Below are 25,469 nucleotides of genomic sequence, written 5' to 3' on the forward strand. Positions count from 1 at the left end.
CTCCTCATTTAACAGCTCCGGATCTCTGAAACTATAAAGACAATTCAGGATCTTAACGACCAAAATATGACACCGAATACAACAAACATTCATATTAAAGATGACATTTGATTCATTTCTACTGAGTGGGCTCAGGGTTTACAGTGTGTGTACAGTGTGGGGTAATATTATAATGTGTGTCTGTATAAATAAAAACTTACAAATAAACAAAGTTCTAAAAAAGACATTTGAAGGAGTTGTGGAGGAAGTACTCAGATCTTTTCAAAATAAAAAATATATATAGTTGCATTAAAATGTTCCAAAAGTAAAAGCATTAAAAAATATATATGTATTATATCACTGGAAGAAGTGATATAAAGAAGGCAGAACAAAGCCAGGCACATTTGAACAACAATTACAGTTATTACAAGCTAACTGAATGTGATTTGAGTATTTGGTCATAAATAAAAAAGTAGTGGACAAATTAAATCTTACGTCAATCCATCAATAACTCAGGTTAACAGCATTATTGATGGGTTGATGATTCTGCACATATTAAAGATCTCCTCCAGACATTCACTGCTTTTTAATAATAATTTGTGTCTGATATGTTTTTTGTTTGTTTAGGGGTTTTGTTTTTTTTTTGTTTTTTGTTTTTTACAGAAAAAGGTTAAATTGCATCATTAAAAATTCTTAAAATGACATATTTTTATTTTCATATATTTTATGACATCTTTATTAGGTAAAATGAGATAAAATTAACCATTATAATACAACAATCGTACAATAAATCCTGAAGGTTGTAATAATAATGATTAAAAACAACAACAACAACAACAATAATAATAATAATAATAATAACTGTATTTATAAAGCACTTCTTCAATTTTTGGTTGTTTTAGAGCATTTACTTGAATTATATTGCGTTGCACTGAAAGGTTTTTCCATTATTTACTTTGCCCTCATTGATATAAACTGGTTGGACAACATATTAGAGGAACACCTCTCAGTATGGTGCAACATAATTTCACAGCACCACAAACTTCATCCTCCAACATGAGTATAAAATCGACACTTCTCTCAAATGGGTCCAAACCAAAAAACTGATTATAACCTTCATGAAGGGAGAGTTTATTGCAGCACTTTAAGATGAATTAACAGGAGAAAACCAGCTCAAACACCCACCTACAATGTACAAAAAGTGGAAATAACATGCGTACAAACCTGTCTCGGTCCTGGCTGCGGTTTTCTCAGGCACTTTGAGTCATTATGAGTGCGTATTGTGCGGCCAGTCACTTTCACACAGTCTGCTGCACCACTCGGCTCTGGAGAATCTCTGCACACCTCGGTGTGAAATGCTGCATGTTGCAACTTTCCCTCAGCTCAGCATAATCCTACAGTGATTATCATGCGACGGAGACACAGTGCTGTAAGCTCACAGTGGCACAAAACACCTGGTTCAGTCTTCAGCTGCTTCTTCTGGCTTCATATTAAGTAACACCAGTATTCTCATACATGGCACTGGCGCTGTTTATGTGATATACTGATCAAATACCTCACAAATATGCATGTATGTCATTTCAGGGATGCTGTTTTACATGGTTTCTAAGCTGATTGGGATACAGTTTCAGGAAGAGTGTGCTGGTGCTACTTCACCAACCAACTGGAGCTTAAACCATTAATTGATAAGTTGATCAACAGATAATGAATCATGGATTGTTTCACTCATCTAAAAGCAAAGATCAAACATGCTCTGATCCTCAAACGTGAGGATTTTTCTGCTTTTGTTTATCGTGTAGATGTTACCTTGGGATCTGGTAAATTATAATGGGCATTTTCACAATTTATTTTATATTTCTTTTGGGGCTTTTTGCCTTTATTTGACAGGCGAGCTTGAGATAGACAGGACACAGGGGGAGAGAGAGAGAGAGGAAGACATGTAGGACAGCCCAGCATCTTCCACTATTTTGTGATATTTTTCATTATTTCTTAGTCAGAAAAAGGCCTTTTGTAGATTAACTGAACTTTGTAACAATAGAAAACATAAAAACAGACATAAAGTACAAATGCTTACAGTAGGTAAGTACTTGATTTCAAAATATAAGGTCAAACCATCCCTGTTCCCTATCAATTTCATCTGGACAGCCCACTCACCAATAGGTTTTCCCTTTTAAAAACATGCGATGAAATGCTGTTGAAGTGTACAAAATTCTATTTTAAAAACATTTAACTGCTTGAAATAAAGTTTCCCTCCTTAAGAAGGTTAGAAAATATCTTGCCTGGCAGTATTATATATGCAGCTTCAGCTCTTTATTGAAGCTTTATGAAGTGAAAGCATTTTCCTTCAAATACCACAGATGTCTTGTGCATCATTTTGGATAAGTTTCCCCCAAAATGTAACCTGATATATTCGGTGTCTTTATTTAAAACTTGAATTATTACTATAGAGAGCTTAAAATGAAGTTGGTATAAACAATATTATTGCGGTTGAAGACGTTAATCAGAGGTCAGGGGGTAAATTTACAGCTTTTTTGGAGCTTAAACCACCACAAATCAAATAAAAAAAGAGTTTCAGGACTACAACTCCCATTATAAATGTGTTGTATAGAGCTTTTATTCAGGACACCTTGGAAGCAGTGGCAGGACACCATAATTTACAAATATTCAGGTCAGAGTTCACTGAGCACCGGCTTTGGGGGGAACCCACTCGTGGATCTTCTTGCTGGTGGTGGAATAGGGCACGTACTGCTGAGAGGTGCCGCTCACGTTGAACTGGTGGACCTCGGCCAGGAACTTCTTGGGCTCTGGTGGATGCGTGGTGGGGGGGTCGTCTGTTATACAGTGCAGCCAGCGATGCCTGAAGAGTGAAGAAGAGGAAAGTAGCTGCCTTAAACAGGAGGCTTATGTGAATTCTTTCTTTTATTTGTTTTTTTTTGTGTGTTGATGACACTGATTGACACATAAAACAATGTATACTGTATATCTTAAGGAGAACTGGTATCCTATGAATTCTTTTAACTGTTAATAGAGTTGTAGTGTGTCTCATTATTTGTGTTATTTCTATAACAAACTGCAGCTTCGTACCATTCAGCTGGAACCATGCTGCCGTCCACCTCCCACATGCAGTCCTTTCCGTTCATCTCTGTGGTGTAGATCACCCAGCGGTGACGCCCTGAACACATTTACAGCACAAGCCAGAGTTTATTTACCAAATCACACTCATTTTAGGAGTTATAACAGCACAAAACATTGTATTTTTGGGTGCAAACGTCCAGCTAGGGACTTTAAAGCATGCAGCATTTGGAGAAACTCACCGAAGAAGTAGTGCTTTTTGTCTTCAAAGTATTTGTTTCCATATTTATCCACCCCAATAAGGTTTCCTGTCTTCACATCATTCACCCTGTCGACAAAATGATGACAGTCAGACATACAATGCACTTTTTTTTATATATATATATATATTATATATATATATATACACACTGAGGGACAGCAGACATGTCGGTCAGTCTGTTCTCTTCATCAACAAAAGGGCTCACACACTCAGTGAAGGTCTGGGATTAAAATTGTGACTTTCCTTTTGCAGAAACAAGCAATTATCAGTAGTTCCTTTAAGTTTTTATGGTTTCCTAAATCCTGACTGTCAGCAGTGACTATGTAGATCTATCAAGCATTATAATTACTCATTATTCCAAAGGCCCTTTAAGAAACTGAGCCCCACAATCAGCCTGTCCATAAACATTATTCTGCGCCATTCTGCAGCAGCTTAAAACCGAGAGAACTGGTGCTGCTTAAATTGGGAGTTTTTTGAATGGAGTCTGGTGCAACGTCCAAATAAAACACCAGCAAAATAAACGAATATCAAACAGTCTCACAGTCGCTTTCCATAACACAACAGCAGAGGAACTACATTCACGACACTGACCTGAAAAACTGAACAAGAAGACCTCGTAATCCACCATGACCTCTTATTTGTCCTAAAGCCCTTCGAGCGATGTTCGCATACTCCGCCATCTTGCGACGGAAGGTTTACCGAGGCGGACCGGTCCGCGTTAAAAGCGGTCCGAGTGATAACAGTAACACTTCAATAACATAAAGAATATAATTTATACTAGTATAACGAAACATAAATACATATTTTTAAGCTTGATTTGTCTCTTTTTTCCCCCAACTTTATGTAAACCAGTGTTTATTTTAGTATGACATTAAAATATAAGAAATCCCTGCCGATGTTCTTTATGCAGAAAGTCAAATTAAATAACAAATAAACTGAAATTAAATGTTGTTTCATTATGGTGTATAACAAACAAAACACCAGAGAAAAAAACCTCAATAAAACCCCATAAAAACAAAACACAAACATATCTAAAGACACCTCATGGGTCAGTGTACGACCCTAGTGTGTATATATATATATTTATATATTTACCATTAACACCATTTTAAATCCTACAACACTTAAATATACATTAAAATATTAACAAGGAAGTGGTAAATCAAAGCAAACTCAGCAAATGAGTATTCAGCAGGTTGCTCGAGGGCACTTGTTCCCCGACAGACTCGAACTCAAGCTTTTTTTTTTAATTAAAGGACGGTCTCTCAACGAGCTTACATCCCTCTACTGCCCAACAGGGTGGCTCTAACAGGGTCTAGTGTCACAGCTCGGGGAGACGGAGGGGAAATAGAGCATAAAGTCTCAGTAAAATTCAGAGCTTTGGTATCGTGACTCACTCATTAAAAATGCCTTATCTCTAAAACCGGGGGCTTTGATCGGCCTGCTCAAAGGGAGACCGACAGCTGAACTACTGCCTCCCACATTCATCCGTCTGCACTCTGCAATTAAGTAGTGACAGTAGTTTGTGATTATGTCCATTATCTCCACAGCTCACTTTAAATAACAGAACAGGAAATGAAAACAGGGAGACGAGATACATATTTATATATATTTTTATTAAAAACTGTTGCCTGACAGTTTAGAATCATTGTTTATAGGAGACTCTAACTCTGATAGAGTAGATGTTTTAACAAATGGTCACTGTTAATGTACAATCATGAAGAAATACACCAGGCGGATGCAGGTTTTCTACCTCACAAGCCGAAATCTGAACGAGGCATACACGAAAAAGGGATATAATGACAGTATTAACCGCTTTATTCCTTCACTAAAAAAATAAGGAGAAGCAGGATTTGGGTTTCTTCAACTGTGAAATCATTCACCCTAATGGGGTAGTGCAACATATGGCAACCTAACTAAGAAGAAACAGACCTGAAATCTGATTTTAAAACTACAAACCCAGAGTACCCTGGCTGGAAAGTGAGTAGTCATGTTTAAATGTTTCCTTATTTAGTGAAGAATTTCAAACAGAGCACCTATATTATTGCAATTTATCTCGCAACAGGAGATATAAGGCACAATGTCGGCAAAAAAAAAAAAAAAAAAAAACGAGCATCAAAATTCAAAAATGTTTTCTTCCTTTTGAGCATTTCCTTAGAAATATAGTTCGTGCATACTTTCCACAGTATTTGCTCATACAAAAAAAAAAGCCCCTTTTCTGTAAGCAGTTCTCTTTTAAATTTAAAAGAATAACGGTTTTGATGGGAAACACATTTCCTAGAAAATCCTGACTCCCAAAATAAGTGGCAGCCTGTGCTTTTCAAACAATAAATCTTCCTATTTTATAAATATTAGCTCTCGGCTTTGATATATAAAAAAAAAGGTCAATGTTGCTCTTTCATGTCCATATACACAGTTTTACCCATTAACCATTTCTAATGTGGTTAAACAGGCAAAAATACATTTTAAAAATCGTATGAAAAATATCTACAATATTCGTGACATTTCCAGTTCTCTCCAGGATGCTGTTTTTTTTTTTTTTTTTTTTTGTTTTAAAACCCATGACTTAAATGTTTTGTATGTTAGATTTTAAAAATACAGGAGTAAAATCTCTTAACCAGAGAGATCAACCCAAAGAGTAGAACATCAACTTCCGGTTTCTTTGTAGAAGCTGGATTTTCACAGTAAAATCCCACCTTGTTACATCGTTAAACTCTTGAACAGACATCTGCGATACTTTGCATCCACGATTCGGAGAAACTTCTTACCATTTTGAATATTTTATGATGTGTGTGTGTGTGTTTTTAAAGTTTTATCTTTGGGTTTTGCCCAAACAAAATAACACGGTTTTAAACTACTAAGTGTAGCCAAGGTCAACGTGGTCGAATGAAGGCGGATAGTTTTGTAAATTTAGTTTCACACAAAAAAGGTAATTCCTTCATACTTTTACAATTAAAAATAATTCCCAGACTTCCCGGGATTTCCGAGGGCTTTAAATATTCCTGACAACTGTTCCGTCTCACTTCCACACACATGCTTCTGGACTTGACCTGTGACCCACAGCTGCGACAAACTATTAACTGTGACCTCAGCCAGCACTGCTGAGCATCAGTAGCCGTTATTGATAGAAAATGTTTTCAGAATCCAGTTCGAGTTCGAGGGGAAAAAGCAGTCTGGTTTCACACATACAGTATGCGGTGCTCTGCAGTGGGGTTTCTGTTTAAAGTAAACAGTCCATCCGGAGTCCTTCCTGAGCTGGTGACCCTTGACCTGAGATCAATCAAGGGTCGTGAGTTGTCTATCAACTGGCTCCGGGGGCTGTGATACGACTTCACTGCTGTAAATCCGATTTACTGTTCGAGAATCATCGCCTCTTGGAAGGCTTCGATCCATCTAAAGAAATAAAAAAAAATACAAAACAGAAAATTAGCTACCATTGGGGCAAACAGATTCAAATAATTAAAATATATAATTTGTAAGATTTTCATGAAATAAAACCGTGTATGGTTGGTATGGTTTCTGTAACTACGGTAACCACAGGTGTTGCCAAGTGAACCAGGACTGAAATCTTAAGGATTACAACTTTTTGAGGTCTTAATTCAGGTACCTCTGTGCAGTGGGGATGTCGTCAGCTTTAAAGATGTAAAACAGCGTATTTTTGTGATACAGCTTGAACTGCAGCTTCTGAGCCGGCCCGTTCTTCTCCTCCCTCAAGAAAAACCCGAGCAACGGTTGACTCTCCAGCGCCGCAACATCCTAGAGGGAGAAATAGTTACTCAACCGCAAGGTAGAAAAGCAACGCAGCGTTTGGTACAACAACAAATCACGCATCTCACGTACCTCGCTGGCAGCATAGGTGTACAGGACTTTATTCTTAATGACAAACCACAGCCTCTTCCACTGCTTCTTGTTGCCTTTGGACCTGTTTAAGTAGCCGCTCATGGAGGAATTCTCTGTGTTGGCGGAAACCTGGAAAAAACAAGAATAAGAAGGCATAGGAAATAAAATAAAGTCACTTCACATACACATATTTAGCCCATGAATGTTAATTTATGTTCTTTGCCTCTTTTAGTGCAGCAGGAATTTTCTTCTGTTTTCTCGTGAAGGGGAAAGCTCCAGATTTGATTGGAGAAACTGACGTTGAGGCACAACGGTCACCTTAAAAAAATAAAATAAAATAAAATAAATACACCAAAACCATGTTATTATCACGTTAAAAGAATAAATCTGACGATATTCTGTATTTTATAAGCATGAATGTTGTTAACAAATCCCATGAAAAGACCAAAACTATGAATAAGTCTGTCTTTCTCTCAACACTTTCCATCTGTGGCTCTCAGCTCGAAGCCTATTGGTTCCTACCAAAGATGTAAATCTTTAAAAAAAAAACCCATCTCACCATGATTTTATTTCAAACATTACTGAAATAGGAGGAAATAGTGTTTGTTGGGGACTATTTTCAGTGGCAGATGAATCCACATTTGGTGCTCTAGTGAGTATTTACAACAGCAGGATGTTGTATGTGGGAGTCAAAATAAACTATTCAAAGATTTGTGCAGGTGAGTTGGAAATAATTCATCTTGAGCTAAAAACATGTGCTTATTGGGGCATACATTGGCTGTTTGGGGCGAATGAATACAAATGGTTGAGTGCAGCAAACGCACAACATGAACATCCAAAACAATATCTGAAATCCTCGTTTACTTACTATTCTCCTGCAGCTTGGCAAAGCAGTGATCACACACACGTGCTGGTTGGTTCTTCAAGTACTCCAGGTAGTACTTATTGGCCGAGCATGCCTGACACACGACCTACAGAATCACATACGTACAACTGTGATGAGAAGACGGGTTAAGCAAATAATGTGCAGTGCTGTCGGAGTAGGAAGAGCTGTAGTTATGTATGAACCTTTCCACAGGCGCGGCAGTGATGCCTCCTCCAGGTGAGGGTGAACTCGCAGGTACAGATCATGCACATGGTGGCCCTCAGGTCTGGGATCCAGATGGGAGCTTTTGAACCCAACGGGGCCCCGCTGTCAACAACGCACTCCGCCTGAGTCGAGAGAGATTGAGGGTCAATATGGACGCACTCAAAAACACTTAGCACACACCCACACAGATTTACTGTATAGTTTTACCTCCTCCTGACTTCGACTTGATATGAAGGTTATTTTCTTCTTTGTGTAGTCGTCTATGGCCTTGGCGATGGCCTCCAGCCACTCGTCTCTCTCTGTAGCCGAGCTGCGAGCACAAAATAACATCATAACTCTCGGCTCCAGCAAACTGAAGTGTTTATGTGATATATTGGATGTAACCGTAAGCCGTTATGGCTGAGTGCTGACCTGGCAGACAGGATGAAAGAGCGTTCAACGCTTTCAATGTTCAGCTCGTTCTGATAGGCCTCCTGGCTGGGTTTACTCACCTGGAAAACACACACCACAAATCCATAAATAACAGAGATTGAGAACCACACTGTGACTGTAAACAATGCATCAATAATTCACTATAGCTGGTATTTCAGTGTTCACCTACACTTGTACATCTATAGGACTTGGAATCAAAAACAGTGGTACAAAAACAGCAACTGATGAGCTGAAGCTATGATTAAAAAATGCAATATGGAATCAAATATTAAAAATAACATCTAACACGAGAACAAAATCTGAACATAGAAAACAAGAATCATCAGTCAGTAAGAACAGGAATATATGTAGTTTAGGGAAACTATAATAATAAAAGTGAGTATATAAAACCAATTCAAAGTACAGGATTCAAATCCACCGTCACAGTGTGCTGTGTTCGCAGTGTGTTTCTAACCTTCATCCCAGCCAGAGAGAGGACACTGTTGAGTTTATACTGGGCAGACTGGACTGGAGTGGTGTACATGAGTGCATCATTGAACTGAAGAAACACACAAACAGCAGAAGTTTAGAGAGAAATACAGATACAGATTCACGGAGGAAAAAGATTCAATTTACTCAGTTTCTGACAATTTTCCATCTATTGCTCACCAGAAAGAACATCCGTGGCTGCATGACTTTCCTGGACAGCTTCATTAGAGTGCCCTCCTTCAGAAACACCTGCAAACGTGGACATGTTTGGTCTGAATGCATTTAAAAACATCTACAGGGGCTAAATAATACTACTATGTATAATACTTTTATGATTTTAAAGAAATAATGAGCACAAAAATAAAAGACAGCTCCAACTGGGAGGGATCAGAAGACACAGTAATATCAGCTCAATTATGATTTTGATGGTTAGAATTAATGTAATAATGAATATTATTATCAGTTATTGGAGCCTTTTTGAGTAGTCTGTACTCATTATTAGTATAAGATATTCAAATTTCTGTGTGAAATGTCAAGTTTTGTTTCTGCTTCCTGTATTTTTGTTAAAGGAAAACTGAAATGAAATCTAAAAATGAGTAACTCCGGTATTTGTCAGTCTTCTGGGAGAATTTACACCTGCGTGAAACTGGGCTACTTTGGTTTGGGTGAGATTGTACAAAAAGTTGACTCACCCTGCCCGGCTGAACGATCTCATGGTGACCATTGAGGCTGTACTGAATCTGCATTAGCTTCTGAAAGTTATCCTGAAACACAAACATGGGAGTGGTGAGGAGAAACACGAGGCTAAAATAGACAAAAAAACATAAAAGCTTTGTATGGAATAAGGTCTTACCCCTTGTTTCATAATGTCATTAGCATGGTTGGCCACTTCTTTCACTATGCTGAGGGCAGCTGCATGGACAGCAAAAGAGAAAACATTAGTGTTTCAGCACAACTGATGGTCTTGGTAGACACTAATGGCGAGTATTGTCTAACCTTGTGTGTCTTTGTAATCCTCAGAGTCCTCTGGAAGGTTCTTTAGATAATCTGGAAAAAAGCAGAGAGGTTTTCAATTTATTTATTGAGCAAAAAAGGTGACTAGTGTGCACCAGTTGGGTACAGCTGCAGGACAAAAACCAGCAAGAAAAGAAAAGGAGAGGCAAGATCCTACAAGTTTCTGTGAATAGAGCGTTTAAACCTGAGAGGCAAACATTCAAGGGAACAAAAAAACAGGTTATATATATACAGACAAAATGACAGCTCCACCTACAATCAGGAGATCACGTGATGCTAAATAACAACCACATCAATCTGTTGTGTATAGAGAAAAGAAATGTCTGTAGCCCATGAAGGACATACAGATTTATATCATTTGATACTGTTACTGTTACTGTCCACTGGGGGCCAGTATGGTACCAAAACCCGAAAGAAGCCACAACAAACAGACGTGACTTCAGTCCAAGAGTCATTCACATGCCGTCAATAAAAGAGCGCCGTAATTCAATAAAACCCTTGACCTTCAGTGTGCAGAGCAGAGCAGAGCAGAACAAGGAGTGAATGTGTGTGTGTGTCAGGGGGTTTGTACCTGTGAGCAGCAGCTGGTACTGAGGGATTCTCTGCACTGGTTTCAGAAGGTAGTGTTTCAGAGCCAGACTGGCACATCTTGGACTCATCTGAGATAAAAACAAACAAAAAGTTGTTTTCACACACTGCTGCAAATCCAGGGAAATCCACACAGACACTGAAGCTTTGGATTAAATGCCTTAGATACGGTGGAGTGTGTTGATGGCTGCTGCCGATAGCAGCTATTCTGGACTGAAGCTGCAGAGAGCTGAGAAGTATCTTTAAATGTCTGAATTCTGATGAATTTTTTGGCAGAAAATCACAAAAATTCCAGTTACAGCTTTGAAAAATGAAGAAGAAAGTAAATTTTTGTCAATTAGTTCCAAACTTCAAAAAAAGAAAGACTATTCAATAGTGGAAATAATTGTTAGATGAGGCCCCAATTAACAAATAATACAATAAGACAAATAATGATATTCCAACGTTGATACTCAATAAAAACACACAACCGTGTTTCCAGCTCTACCTCAAACTCCTTGACAACAGCGGCGAACGCGGTGTTTTTCCTGCACTGTTCGTCTAACAGCGCCACGTTGTTGTCGAACTGGCGGATGTAGGTGGAGTACATCTTCAGGTAAGGACCCTTCTGGACGAAGATGTCCGACAGTCGCTGGTGATCGCTCCTGTAACCGAACAGACGGAAACAGTTTCATTCAGCACTGCAGTAGTAGATGAAAAGCAAGGAAAGAACGTCCTTTAATGGGAAATTACATTGTTTTTTAAACTTTATGACCATTTTTTTTGCAGTATTGGACATTAACCAAGTGTTTATGGTGACATTTTACTCACATACATGAACTGCTAAGACGTATGGATGCGGTATCATTGCTAAAAAGTCCAGCAGAGCAGCGTGAGAACTTTAAATGATCTGAGAGGTTGTAAACAAAACCTCCAGATAGACACAAAGTAGGTACAAACACTTATTTGGATAAAAAAAATAACAGTGAATGTTCCCAAACTGTCCATTAAAACTGTTAATTGCCATGTACAACTGCACAATTACAGTAAGTCAATGTTGAACCAGGAAACTGCTGTCCCAAAATCAAACATCATACATCACCTTTGTTTAAACTATCTTATAACTGGTTTATAAGGGGTTTTCAAACTGTTAGGTATTAGGTACGCCACCAGGAGGGCGTGGGGGGGGAGAAACGTGAGTCACACAAAGCTCAAGGAGGAAGCTGATACACTTTAAAACCCAAAACATTCACTCCTTCTTAGAGTCATAACTCATATATTCTAGACTCAGTGGGACTTAGACTTCCCGAGGATATCATCTCCAAATGTTCATCATGAAAATATGTCCATAAATCCTCTTTATAGAAATGATAGAACTTGTAACTCCAGATCTTGCCTGAGAATCCTCATGTTTTATAAGATTTATTCAGCATCAAAGTAAAGCAGTGATAGCAGAGCCACAAACAGGAACTGCTAAGAGCTCATTCAGCATACTGTTGCCAAAATGTAAACACACAAAAAAAAAAAGTTTGTGTGTGTGTTTACCAGTGTGCCACTCTCTCCTCCAGCTCTCTCAGCAGGTCTCTGTTGAGTTGGTAGAGCTGCGGCAGGTAATACAGGATCTGGCTGAGGATCCGCTCATCCACCACTGGCTTCCCGTTCTGACGAGTTGCCTTGGCAACAGCATCCCGAAAGTCCTGAGGAGACAAAGTGGGTGAATGAAACAAAAACACATACATACAGACATAGCTGTATAGGGTGGGGTAACATATGACAACATACTGTATTTGCAGCTGAGCAGGAACACCTGGTTATCACCTCATAAACTGCCCCCTTTCTCCACCCTTCCCCCTACAGCTCTGGACTTTACAACACACACACACACACACACACACACACACACACACACACGCAGAGTCAGCAATCTTGACGTTGTCCAGCGTGCCAACACACACATCCACCTGGAAGGAAGCAGGGGAAGCCACGCAGGATCCCAATGTCCTGGTTAACATGTTAAAACACACACACACACACACACACACACACACACACACACAAAAGAGATTGACACTGACACACATCTATCTTTTTTTAATTAATTTAACTTGACCATATAATTGTTGATACTGTGCCTTGTTTCTCTTTAGATGATGTTTAACCTCTCTGCTATACTAAAGGGTGTGTGTGATGCTTTACTAGCAGATAATTAAAACATCCATTATAAACATTTTTTAAAGTCTAATCAAAAGCCTCTACACTTTTGCAGATTGTCTTTATCACGTTGAAAAGTTCAACAATAGCAACAAAACAAAAACATAAAACGTTGGTTTAGCCACACAAGTTGAGAAAATGTAAATACCAATTACCATGCACTAGTATCACAGCTCATTAAACTACCACTTATGCACTTGTAATATATTTTTCTTGTATATGAGCCTCAGTTAAGAAGGAAAAATAAAAACTGGCCCAGTTTCCGACTTCTCAAGTAATTCAGGTAAACTGACAAACCACCGCCTCAATACTCACAAAAACACACAGAAACTTTGGTTACAAATAAACCGACTTCAGAGCGGGCGAAAAATGTAAACACATCGGCTGGATGACTCGCCACAAGTATGCACACATAGTCACCAACCCACGCACCCACCTGCACACACACACACACACACACACACACACAGGATTATCTAAGGCATGTGTGTGTGTGTCTGGAGGTCGTCCCTGTGGCCAGGAAGCAGCTGCTGCACGGCCAGGAGAGAGAAGAATGCGATCTGACCTCCTTTCTTGGACAGAGCTCCGAGCCTCCTCCCCCCGTCAGCCACAGGACGACCACTACTTCTAATCCTGTGGTCGTTTCACTAAAGCCGCCAGACAGGTGGACCCCTTTACCCTCGGTGTGGGTCGTCTGAACCCTCTCACCTGGGATTCCCCTCGGGACAGACCGACTACAGAGTCTGTCCTTGACATATATATATATATATATATATATATATATATATATACACACATATATATAAATATACACAAAGGCAGAGCTGTCAAATGTTAACAGACAGACTTAAACAAAAGCACTCTAATATATTGATTTAATTAGAAGAACGCACACAGGAGGCCACTTTTGGTGTTTGCTTAACACACCAAAACGTTGCCATGGCTTTGGACCTCTTGTCCACTCAAATCATTTTCAACAGCAGCACATGGACACCGAGCTCGGCAATACACCCGAAATTTACAAATACTTTTGACATTTGAAGTCACAAGGCCGGCCTGATTTTTGCTCATGTCAACAACCAGACGTCACCCAGTCACATGGTTCCTGTTAGTCTTTTCTTCATTCAAAACAGATGCAACATGATGGGTGATAATGCAGCGTTTCAGCATATTTCTATGGAATAAAAGCTTTTAGCAGAGCATATAGTGCAGCCACAGGATTAATCAAGTAACATTTTAAATACTAAAATATCTACTAATAAAAACATAAACAACTGCAAACCAAAGGATGACGGCCTGCAGTTGTTGACAATATAAACTACATGGAGAAACTGACTTTAGATATGAATAATACATGAAGTGTTATGGTGCCACTTGGTGAATTCAAATGCCAAAAAGTTTGTTTTTCCCCCAACTATATTTTTATTAAAAGAAGACAAACTAATAAACGATCTATTGAACTCACGCTTTCTTTGCCTCGCATGCATGCACACACACACACACACACACACACTTGCCTGACAGTCTTGGTTGTCATGGGACTGATCAAAGTGCCGCCTCCCTACTTGCGGCCATGAGTTTACCTGCCCACTGCCGCCCCCGGGAAACCAAAAACCCTCCAACGCAGCAACTTTAAAAGCCTCAGCAGTGTAATAACTGCATTATTCAACTCTGAACGGGCACTTGAGCAAAGACAACACCAGCCAAGACCTCATTAATTCATGTCCATCCCAGGGAAAAAAAGCTTTGATCACCATTCAAAACAATCACAGCTTTGGTGCGGGTAACAAAACATACGGCATGATTTATTATGCTAGGCACTCTTCTTCTCCTCGACTGCTAAAACGAGTCACGCAAAATGTTCCTTTAATGTAACCCTTGAACAAATAAGACACTTACTATGTGGAGAAGCTTCAGGACATCCACAAACCTGATGAAAAAAAAGAGCAGAAAGACATCAGTTAAAAGCATAAAACACAGCACATTTGGGCCTTTTGAGCACAGATTCTATTATAGGGGTGATATAAAAAAACTCACACTTTCTCTGAGCTCATAATCTCCTGGGCGATGTGCACCACCTTCTTCCTCTTCATCTCATCCTCTTGCTGAAAAGAAAAAGAAGCACAAACAGTTAAGCAACGCTACAGAAATGCAAACAGCGACCGACTTCACCAACAAAAAAAACCACGTCATTGCTCGCTCACAGGCTCACTGCAGATCACCATGATGATCACTGGATCCTGTTTCACTCGGTAAAAACCATGAGGACTGAGTTTACAGCCCTCCAAACAACAGCTCAATCAGTCCTGAAAGTAGAGCACCGACCTTTCCCTTCTCCCTCTCTCTCCCTCTCTCCTCTCCCTGTGTCTTTCTGATGGTGTGTGTTGTTGAATGGTAATGGGGCGGTCTCTCAATGACTTAATTTGGACGGCGGCCTTGGCCCCCCCGTTTGACTGAAATGTCCTACTGGTCCCATTGGAGCCTGTATCTGTGATACCCTGGAGCTTTGAGTGGCGTCGGACACAGGCGCTGACAGTATCATGGAGAGGGTCACACAGGACGAAGAAAGAAAAAAAAATATATATCTTTCAGTCATTGAGAGAGCTATTCCTGAACCTGTAACCCTTCTGTGTTTGCTCACCACCCCCCCCTTCAACACACAGACACACACACACACACTCTTCTGGAAAGCTGTGACAGGCAACAAACACACTTGGCAGCAAACGTGTGCACAATCTCCAGTGGCTGCAGTGACAGTTTAGTCACCGGCAGCGATATGAGATGTCCATTGCAATCTGTAAGCGCTCTTGACAATTTTACATGTTGGCATCATGTCTGAAAAGAGCTCGGAGTCATTGTTCTGTAAAAGCTGCCCCCTCTTCCTTAGGATCAAGTAATGGTTCTGTATTATTTTCCACATGTCTAAAGTGTGATTAAAAGCATACATTTGAAAAACAACGATTTTGCATTGCCAGCCAGACAGACTAGGAAGTGATACTTTTCTGCAAACGGATCATTTTGCATTGATTAGATAACACTTTGTTAAAAATGTTTTGGAAATTGGACGCTGAAATCTGAAGACTGCTCTCCCTTCACACCGAGTAAAATAAGTAATAAATAATAATAATTATGTAAAAAACTGGACGTGTGACGTATGAACAGAGACTACATGAGTTAAAAACTAAAAAGCTAAAACAGATTCCAGATCTAAAAGAGGCTAGAAGAAACCCTGATTGGGGTTGTACAGTGTGACACTTTGATCTGCTTAATAATTTAACTTATTTCAATCAAAACAAACAAATATGAAATATATTCTCCGTATCAACTAACATCAGAATTATGGCGGATATATGATGATATGATTCAGAGCAGAAATTACTTTTTTGATTATTTGATAGTTGACCAACAGAAAATCAATCTGCAACTGCAATCTGATAATTAATTAATCGTTGGAGTCACTTTCCAACCAAAAAACACCAAATATTAACTAGCACCAGTTTCTTAAATGTGAGTATTTTCTGCTTTTTAAGTATCATTCAAACCATTGGTCAGAGAAAACCAATGTAAAGACGTCACTTCGCACTAAAATTGCCTTTCTCCTAATATAATTCACTTATAAGGCAAATGTTTCATATATTTGAGCCATAATAGGCTATTTTTGTTCAAACGACTGTCCAGTTTCGAAAGCATAAAGTTGAAGCTTCGGTGGGTTTCTTAAAACATTTTAGGCGCAAGCGTCTGTAGAAAGAATAAAAGAATAAGGATGTTTAACCAGATGTATGATGAATGATAAATAAACTCCACTAGTGGAAACTGTGGATACTGGATACTGTCATTGGGTACTGGCAAACGTTTCAGTTTCAAGTTTACACAAACCTAATTAGTTTATAACTTTACAGTCATTGCTGTATAATGACCGAATTACCCTTACAGTTTACAGCGAGGTGATTACCTGTCGGTCTGCCTCGTCCAGGTTCTCCTTGCTGGAGGTGGAGCTGTTGTCCTCTTCGTCTGAACTGTGGATCTCCTCTTCCTCAGAGTGGATGTCCTGCCTCAGCCAGCCACTGCTCGCCCCAAAAAACACAGACACCACACATTCAAAACGCAACAAAACAGACACAGAGCGACAGTCAGGGAACGACTTAATGGTACATGGAGCAGAATTTGGGTTTGTTTTAAGAGGAAATGTTAAAATGTGTGTGTGAATTAGAAGCCGGGCAGGGCCGGAGAGGAGTACGTGTTCAGGGAAACCCTCCCTGGATAAACACAGATTAAATACAGTCACGTGTAGGTTTTGTGCAAGACTTGATAAATTGAACAACGCACTTAATCTTTACTTATATGAGTCAGCACGAGGCTCATTCAGAGGTCTTGTACAATGGAAAATACTGGATCACACTGTAACAACATTCAGAACAATAGGAATGATTTTTATATTGATAGAGTAGAACTGACTTCTCAATAAAGGACTTTAGTACAGTAATACACAGATTGAGTGCTTCAATATGAAAAGGGTAAAAAAAAACCCAAATAGATAAAAGCGTCAAAAACAACTTTAATAAAAGAAAGAAATCTCATTTGATGTGTGCTATTGTTATTACTATTAGAGCTGAAACAATAAGGCAATGAATCAATGGACAGAGACAATTTTTCCTTTATTTTTTTGACATTTAATTGTCTAAATGCTCAATGAGCAGATTAATCGCAGCCCAAATTTAAAATAAATTTATTTTTTTAATTATTATTATCACTACTATTGCATTATTAATGCAGTATTATCATACACAGAGTTTCAGACTGAGGTCTAGAAGATGGAATTGGCACAAAATGTTGTTGTCATTAGTGATTTTAAACAAACTGTTATTAAGAAAATGAATCATCTTAAATTAGGCTTTTGTTTTAAATGTATGAAGAGTTTTATCTGATGAAACAAGGGTAAACTGATCATTGCATTAAGCATCGATTTGATTAAATTATATCTAAACATCAGAGGTCTTCTTAACTTATTATCATGATTTCTGTAGGCCTACATCCACTTCACTCGTTTTGTTGTTGCTTATTATGCTAAAGAGATAAAAACCTGTATTTTCTGTGTGCTGCGTCTTTATCAGCCGTGCTGCTGGCAGGAAGACAACACGTTGGCTCAGTTCCACAAGAAGTGTTGTCTGCCAGGTTAGTACAAGCAGCAACATGTGTTTGTGTGTCACTAATGTTTTGATCTATCTCCCCGTCGTCTGTCCTGGAGAATTAAGCTGTCTGATTTCAAAAGACTGATGAACTAAGACTTCAGCACAGGAGGTATTAATGTGTTTTGATTTTGCCTCTTCAAGGGCCTGTCGTGTTTGTTCCTCTGTTCTTTTCCAGCACAAAGTCTGTGTAGCTTGTAGAGCTTGTACCTTGGCGAAAAAAAGGGTGATGGCTCAGAATAAATATTAGATAGGAAAAACTGTGGGACTCCAGAAATTCTCACATTTCCTTTCACTCCCATCAGCAATAGCCCACTCTCTCCACTTCCTTGTTTTTCTTAAGTGGCTCCCGACAGTTTCTTTTACCCCCAATCGCAATACACACTTACTCTTCCTCGACTTCTTTCTCCCTTACGCTTTTCTCTATAGTCGAGCATTCCAACACACTGGGTCAGGCACAGAGCGCCACTTGTTTACAGCCTGAGGCTACTTACATAAACTTAACAGGCTCAGATGCCTGGGAAACACTACAGATTCACTCGCTCCCTCTTTCCTCCTTTTCTTAACACACAAACACCCTGCTAACCACCCTGCATACCAGACAGACTTAAGAAGCAGGGTGCATCTTGATTTTTTTTTAACGGCTCATTTCACACCAGTGTACCTCATCGTCTCCTTAAGTGGTCTTGACTTCATTACTTGTAGTGCCGCGATCCGACGGAGGAAACAGGAACCATGCTGTTTATCATGGGAACGGGTCCTCATCACAACAGTCTGGGGTCTACTATCATGAACAGTGACCCACGAGATCTTAATAGCATGAAATTACTGGCTGCGTCCCTTGATATTGAAGTGATCAGTCAATTGATAGGAAATTTACTGAGCAAAATGCCAAAGATATTCACGTTTTAGACTGTCAAAGCTGCACTAATCTATATTTTTAGAGTTTTAGTGCCTTTCAGCTCATTGTTTTGGTTCAGTCTCACCGCTCTCATCAGTGTCGTTTTGAGCAGGAGCAGGCCGCCTGATAAACCAACTGCACAACTACCTGCCCAGTTCTAAACAGCAAATAGAGAAAGTCAGCAACACGCTAGTGAACACAGTGGAGCACTGAGCGGCTAAAGAGCCTGATATTTGCCTCAGGAGTCGGTGGAGAGCGAAACAGAGCTATGGGTAGAGTGAATATTGGACTTATATTAATCAGGTGGTGAATGCTAATGTTGCTTTGGTGTTTTATCGTCATTATAAAGAGGTAATTTATTTGTCAGATAGTCTGATTGCCATTGGAAATATCTGGGAAATGTATATAAATAAATAAATAAATAAATAAATAATGAATATATTTTTTTGTACTACTGGTTTACAGCTACTCTACAGCTCGAGTCAAGCAAAAAGCTGGATCTTTAATGTCACGAAAGAGCAAGTTAAAAACCGGTTTACTGCTGGAGGAGATTTCATGCCAACACAACTCTTCATGTGATTGTTGTTGATCTTCCCACAATAAATCACTTCATTTTCTTTAATAACAATTTATGCATTTATACCTTATTGTGTGTTCAAAGTCCTTTACAGTGTGTCCCTATTGTTATCTTAGTTCAATCTGTCGCTACGCCATTCTTTCCCTGAATGTATAGGCCTCTGAAAACTGCTGCCCTCTCATAGGCGTGACGTGGAATTATGATTTATTTGATCATTTACCGATGAGAACGTAACTTACTTCAGATCTTCTTACAGAGACACAGAGGAGAAAAAAAGTGAGTGAGTGAGTGATGAGGTTAGGAAGAGGCTAAACACAGTGCGAGGGCGGGCGGGCAGGCAGAAGAGGAGGAGGCTGGTGGTTGCTGGAGGTTTATTTTCCCTGTTCTAGAGAGCTGTGTGGCGTTTCTGCGATTCTCAGACATTTCCTGCCCTGGCCACTGAAAATAACCCACAGGAAAACAGGCCGACCTGCAGCACATCAATGCTCTATTCAAATTCACTGCCACTGGCCTCAAAAGGCTGACTTTCACACTCTTGAAAATACAAACCACTAATGTCACCTGCGCAACCTGTTGCACACAGCGGTTCCCACACCGAAACTATGGGTCGCCTGAAATGACAGGGTAGCAGCGCTGCGGGAGTTATGTGTTCGGGCCTCACGTCGACTCTCTTCTTACTTTCACTTTTCCCCCCTCACAAACACAAGCAGCCATTGTTCGTAGAATAAAATGTCTCTTTTCTTGAACTTAACTGGGAGATTTTATTGATAATCGCTGCTAAACAGAGATGGTTTCAGTCTTTTCTGTTACACAGAGATTATTTTGATTAAAGATGATAAATCTTCATATTCGACACCTGTTACTGCTGGATCAAGGACGGTTAAAGACAGGTGTTAATCTAAAGTCAATTAAAAAGTCATTTAGGAAGGAAAAATGTCAGGACAAATATGACAATTTGCTGTTTTATGTCACTGTGAATGGAATATTTTGTGGTCTGACAGAAAGACATTTCATAAACTTGACAATTAATCGATAAATTGTTAAAAAATAAATGAGAGATGGATCTAGTAGCCTAGAAGTTAAGGCAACGACTCAGGTTTGAATCCGGCTTGCAACCTTTGTTGCTCCCCACCTCTCTCTTCCCTAAATTCTTGTTATCTCTGAATTGTAATTTCTCTATTAAAAGGCATAAAACAACAAAAAATGTGTTTGTTGCACCGTTTAACAAGATGTTTAAACATGCAAATACCGTACCTCTCATACTCATGGTCAGGGTATCTGTGATAGGGATCCTGCACTTCATAGATGTCTGAATCGGCCGCATCGGGGTCATGTGGCCAGCCCAGCCTCGCACTGTGAAACGGTAGGTTCATGTACTCGGGGATTTCCTCATACAGAGGAACGTTCTCATATTCCACTGATTCCTCTCCACCTTCTCCACAAAAATCTACCTCCCCTATGCAGCTCTTTGGTCGCTCCAGGCTTTTCTCCCCCCGGTTCGACTCCACGCTGGTACAATCCAGAGACTGGCTTCCTTTAACCAACAGCTTTGGTAGCATCTTGACAGACAGCCTGAGCTCCAGCAGCTTCCGGAAAGAGAGGCTCCTCTTTTGAGAGTCGGCCCGGGTTGCCAGGTCAGCTGCAGAGAAGGACTGCGCCCTCTGCTTGCCCCCCAAAGCTGGCGCTCTGCTCTTTGGCGGCACGCTGCTCCTGGTGGGCATCTGTCGGCTGAAGAAGGTCACGCAGGGTCGGGTGAAGCGCCAGGCTGTTTTCTCCTGAGGAGGCGCAGGCAGCTCCCTCATGGGGGTGTTGGCATGTGGAGGTGCAGGAGGGCAGATGGAAGGTGGAGGGGGTGCTGGCAAGCTGTGTCTCTGAGGTTTTCTGGGCGGCGCCCTCGGTGACCGCTGATCCTCGGCCGAAAAGGCCTTCCTCGCGTTGGCCAGAGGAGGGTGACAGCCCAGTTTGATCTGCTTTGGGAGGCTGTGAGTGATCGGGTAGCGCTCAAAGTCGCCGTACCCGTCCTCTTCATCCTCCTCCATCCGGTGATCCTCGCCCTCGTTTTTGTGGCTCATTGATTCAGGTTGTGAGAGCAGGACTAAGGAGTGGGAGGTGTGCTTGTTTAGAGAAGGGGGCATGTACTCTGTTCTGTGAAGTCGAGGAGAGAGGGAGGTCTGTCGAGGAGGCGGGACGGGTGCGTCGGTCTCATCGTCTTCCAAACCTGAGTCTTTTTGGGGTAAAGGGTCGTCACACGTGTCCTGTTTGAGCTCCTCGCCCTCTGAACTGAGAGCTACACTCAGTTTCCCTTCAGCCTCTCGCATCTCAAGCCCCCGTTTTTGTTCCTCCGTCAGCTGATCCTGGGCACTGCCCTCCACGCCATCCTGCCTCACCAGGGCTGGCTTTTTAAGTTTCCGTGGGTGAGGGACCGGGAGAGGCTTGCTGGGGGCAGCAGGGACCTGCAGGTCAGGGTGTAACCTGGTAGGAGATGCTTTGCTGACGGGCTCACTGCGCTCTACCTGAAAGGATTCAGCAGAAGACTCATAAGGAGCGGTGCTTGTGGAGAAAATGATGCTGCCTGCAACATCACAGGCTGAGTCTGTTAAATCTTTGTTTCGGGCCTCAGTCTGTACATCCGCTTTTGAAACGTCGGGCTCAACAACAGCACTTTCCTGATGTTTTACAGTCTCTGAAGCTTTCCCCTTCTGCTCCTCAGTCCTCTGTGCCTCTTTGTTAACCGATACCCTATCCAGGTGTCTCTGTCTTTGAGGTTTATCCCTGGGCTTTCTACTCATCCCTCCACCTTCATTCTTCTGTACAACTACTCCCTCCTCCCGGTGTTCTGCTTTCTCCTGTGGCCTCGTCCCTGCGAATCCTCCGGTAGAAATCCCATTCTGCAACAGCTCTGCGTGGAAATCGCTCCCAATCTCGGTCGTATTTCCATTTTCCAGATGATGGCACTGGGAACAGTCCTCGAGCCCACAGGAGCAGGTGGGAATGATGTAGTCCGATTCACGCTTGTTAGTCTCTGATAAAATCCCATTTTTGGAGTTGAGAAGTGAGAGGCTGTCACCTAAAGCCTCCTCCTGTTCCTGAGAGAGGATGAGGGGTTCAGTGGGTTTGGGTGGCGGGGGTGAAACGGGCGGCGGAGACGAGGCTGTGGATCTGCGGATGCATGGTTTGGGGGCAACAGCCGGTTTTGTCCTCTTGAGAGTAGCAGGGGAAGGTTGGGAGATGACCGAAGACTGGGAGAGGAGACCGGGTTTGGGGGCGATGGGCGGGGGAGAGGGTTTGGTGGTAACAGGGAGTTTAGGTTTGGGAGCTAATGGAGGCTTCTTCACACCTGCACGTAAAGAAGGAGGAGGAGATTTACTGAAAAGTCCAAAAAATCATTTACTCACACTTCCTTACCAGTGAATCACCACAAAGCATGCTTCGTCCACACCCCCTTGAATGCAAGCACAGACAGCTGCAAGCTGAGGTTAAATCTAAAAAGGTCAAGAGGTCACTCTCAGGGTCAGAGGAGAGGAACTGAGGGAGTAATGTGTGAAATAAAAACCAGGGATCAAATATATCCAATCGACAACAAAAATAAAAACTCTCGTCACATCTGCCCAACCATTTTAATTCATCATAAAGTAGACGATTATCTGAGAGAAAGAGTACAAAGAGTCACATCTCACTTGTGGCAGCAATTACAAAGTAAAACTGGATTATTTCATTCAGATTCACAATTTAATTTGTACCCTCCATCCTGTTCTTGAGAGAGCTCTGCATGTCTGGCATGCCTTTACTTTACTGTCTAAATTGAATTGTAAAAACTACACCAGCAGCAACCAATGTGATAGACATAATGAGTATATTAATGTTGTATCCTCTTATAGTCTTTACTATCTTTCTGCCCCAACTGTGTTCCTATATTTCCAAAAGGCATGGTTTAAATGACTATTTATATTGTGTCTCAGCCATATTTTTGTGTAATATTTACAATAAATGATACCAATACTATACTAATATTTGAGTTTAGTGAGGCAATTAGGGCCTCACTGGGATTAACCTGGTTAAACAAAGTTTAAATAAAAAGAAAGCAGGGTCTATAAACTAATAAAAAGCTGTGAATTGACATTGTAGGCCATATTTTCCGCTCTACTGGCTGAAAGTCTTTGCTGGCCGACACCACGAGAAGTGGAGTCATCGAGCGGATGTTTCCGAAAAGGCCAACGACCAAAAAACCGCTCTGCCTCCGATCCATGCTGCTCTGCCTTTTGCAAGACGGAGCCTCGCCGAACTCCGTTCAAAAATCACCAACTTTAAAGTCACAGGGCTTTCCAGCAACAACACTCAGATAGTGGGATAGTAATAGTGGTGTTTTTACTAACCGCCGAGAGCCGCTGTTTAATTCGGCGTACACTTTCTACAATAAAAGTTCAACTTTAAGAACTGGTTCACCCAGATTTATATGAAAATTCACCACCGATGGCGGCGATGAGCAGAGAGAATCCATCTAAAAACTTTGATCCTATTGTTGCTTGGTTGTTTATCTACACGCCGAATTTGCCAACACACACTAACGGTGCCATCAGAGTCAATAAACAATGTCCTCAGAGATAAACGCCTGCTAAATACACCAAGCGACATTAATTTGCCAGTTTTTTAAGCGGAATCTGGCCTGTTTTCGCTGTGTAAGGCAACGCCAGGTATCTGGACTTAAACCCGCTCATGTCGTGGAAAGAACAATCATTAAAAAAAAAAAAAAACTACATGGCACATGTCCAATTCGGTGACACGAAGTCACAACTTCTCCTCCGAGGCAAATGCTAAACGAGATGTGAACATTTGCAGCTTTCTCATCGAGTCTGTTGCATCCAACAGCAGGACAGATGTTTTAAGACAAAGGATTTAACCCCCTCCAGCTGCAACAGTAGCTGTAATATCACACCAAAAAAAAAAAAAAAAAAGAAAGAAAAAAGGGCCATATTTGATTGGTTTTATTTAGAAAGCACTCAAATTGAAAGCCTGTCCTCTTTTTTTATATCTCTCTCTCTCTGAAAGCTGTTATTAAGAAAAACTGTAATTAAGCTAACTGGGGCTGAGTAAAAATAGAGTGGATGCTTACTCTCCGTTATAACATTTAAATTGCATTGTTTCCCCTACTTGCTGCGAATAAACTCAATAAATGTTTTTTTTTTTTTTAGTTTTAGCTGACAACAATAGGCGTTTTTTATTTGTTTCTTCTGCTAAGTTAAGTTAAGTTAGCTCCCCCACGAAACAAACCTGTGCTCATGACTCCCGACTTGCTCCTTTCTCCATGAAGTAAATATACTTTCAATGGAAATGCGAGAAAATCCGCGTTTTTTCCTCCTTCGACACCATTGTCAGTTTGAAAAAGCCTCCGGGGAGAAGAGAAGGTGCAGATCCATCGCTGTTAGCTCCTTATCTGGTGTGCGGAGGAGCGGATAAACTCTTTACGCCTGTTACTTTTTCCATTTTTCCCGAAGTTTTCAGCCACACGGTGATTTTTTTTTTTTTTTCCTCCAACAGCGTGAAGCGCGACACAACAGAGCAATCCACTTCCGTTTGAGGGGGTTTAAAAAATAAAATCTAATGTTGAAGAACACCCGGTCCAGTTGTTGGAATCAAACGCAAAAGCACTGACATGAGCAAACAAATATGATACGTTTTATATTTCTAGTGACATTAAATGTTAGTTGCTTCTTTTTTTTATGGAATTTTCCCTTCACAGCACATTGTTTATGCGTGTGCATTTTATTTTGAAAGCGATTTCCGGTGGCTGTGGCTGTTATTCAGCTAACTTTACACTCGATTTCCTTTCCGAGCGTTCCAAACGGTTGCGCCGAACGCCTCTCGTGGCCACG

At 40.7% G+C, this 25,469-nt stretch overlaps 2 protein-coding genes across 2 annotated transcripts; both read right to left on the reverse strand.

Moving 5' to 3' along the window:
- Positions 1-2,575: 2,575 nt before the first annotated feature.
- Positions 2,576-4,046, reverse strand: ndufa12 (NADH:ubiquinone oxidoreductase subunit A12). The gene is made up of 4 exons (XM_051393095.1): positions 3,905-4,046; positions 3,294-3,379; positions 3,064-3,151; positions 2,576-2,836 (listed from the first exon to the last, which is right to left on the reverse strand). The coding sequence occupies exons 1-4, from the start codon at positions 3,991-3,993 to the stop codon at positions 2,656-2,658; spliced, it is 444 nt and encodes a 147-aa protein (XP_051249055.1). The 5' UTR covers positions 3,994-4,046; the 3' UTR covers positions 2,576-2,655.
- An 862-nt stretch (positions 4,047-4,908) lies between these two features.
- Positions 4,909-25,118, reverse strand: fgd6 (FYVE, RhoGEF and PH domain containing 6). Its single transcript, XM_051392100.1, has 21 exons — positions 24,868-25,118; positions 20,854-22,936; positions 16,888-16,999; positions 14,973-15,040; positions 14,835-14,865; positions 12,270-12,421; positions 11,233-11,389; positions 10,729-10,816; positions 10,140-10,190; positions 9,997-10,055; positions 9,836-9,907; positions 9,324-9,392; positions 9,130-9,213; positions 8,655-8,734; positions 8,451-8,553; positions 8,222-8,365; positions 8,022-8,124; positions 7,377-7,471; positions 7,154-7,282; positions 6,921-7,069; positions 4,909-6,706 (listed from the first exon to the last, which is right to left on the reverse strand). Exons 1-21 carry the CDS (start codon positions 24,875-24,877, stop codon positions 6,664-6,666), a joined length of 3,882 nt encoding a protein of 1,293 aa, XP_051248060.1. The 5' UTR covers positions 24,878-25,118; the 3' UTR covers positions 4,909-6,663.
- Between the last annotated feature and the right edge of the window lie 351 nt (positions 25,119-25,469).

This window comes from Dicentrarchus labrax, unplaced genomic scaffold, assembly GCF_905237075.1.
Source record: "Dicentrarchus labrax unplaced genomic scaffold, dlabrax2021, whole genome shotgun sequence".
Lineage (NCBI taxonomy): Eukaryota > Metazoa > Chordata > Actinopteri > Moronidae > Dicentrarchus > Dicentrarchus labrax.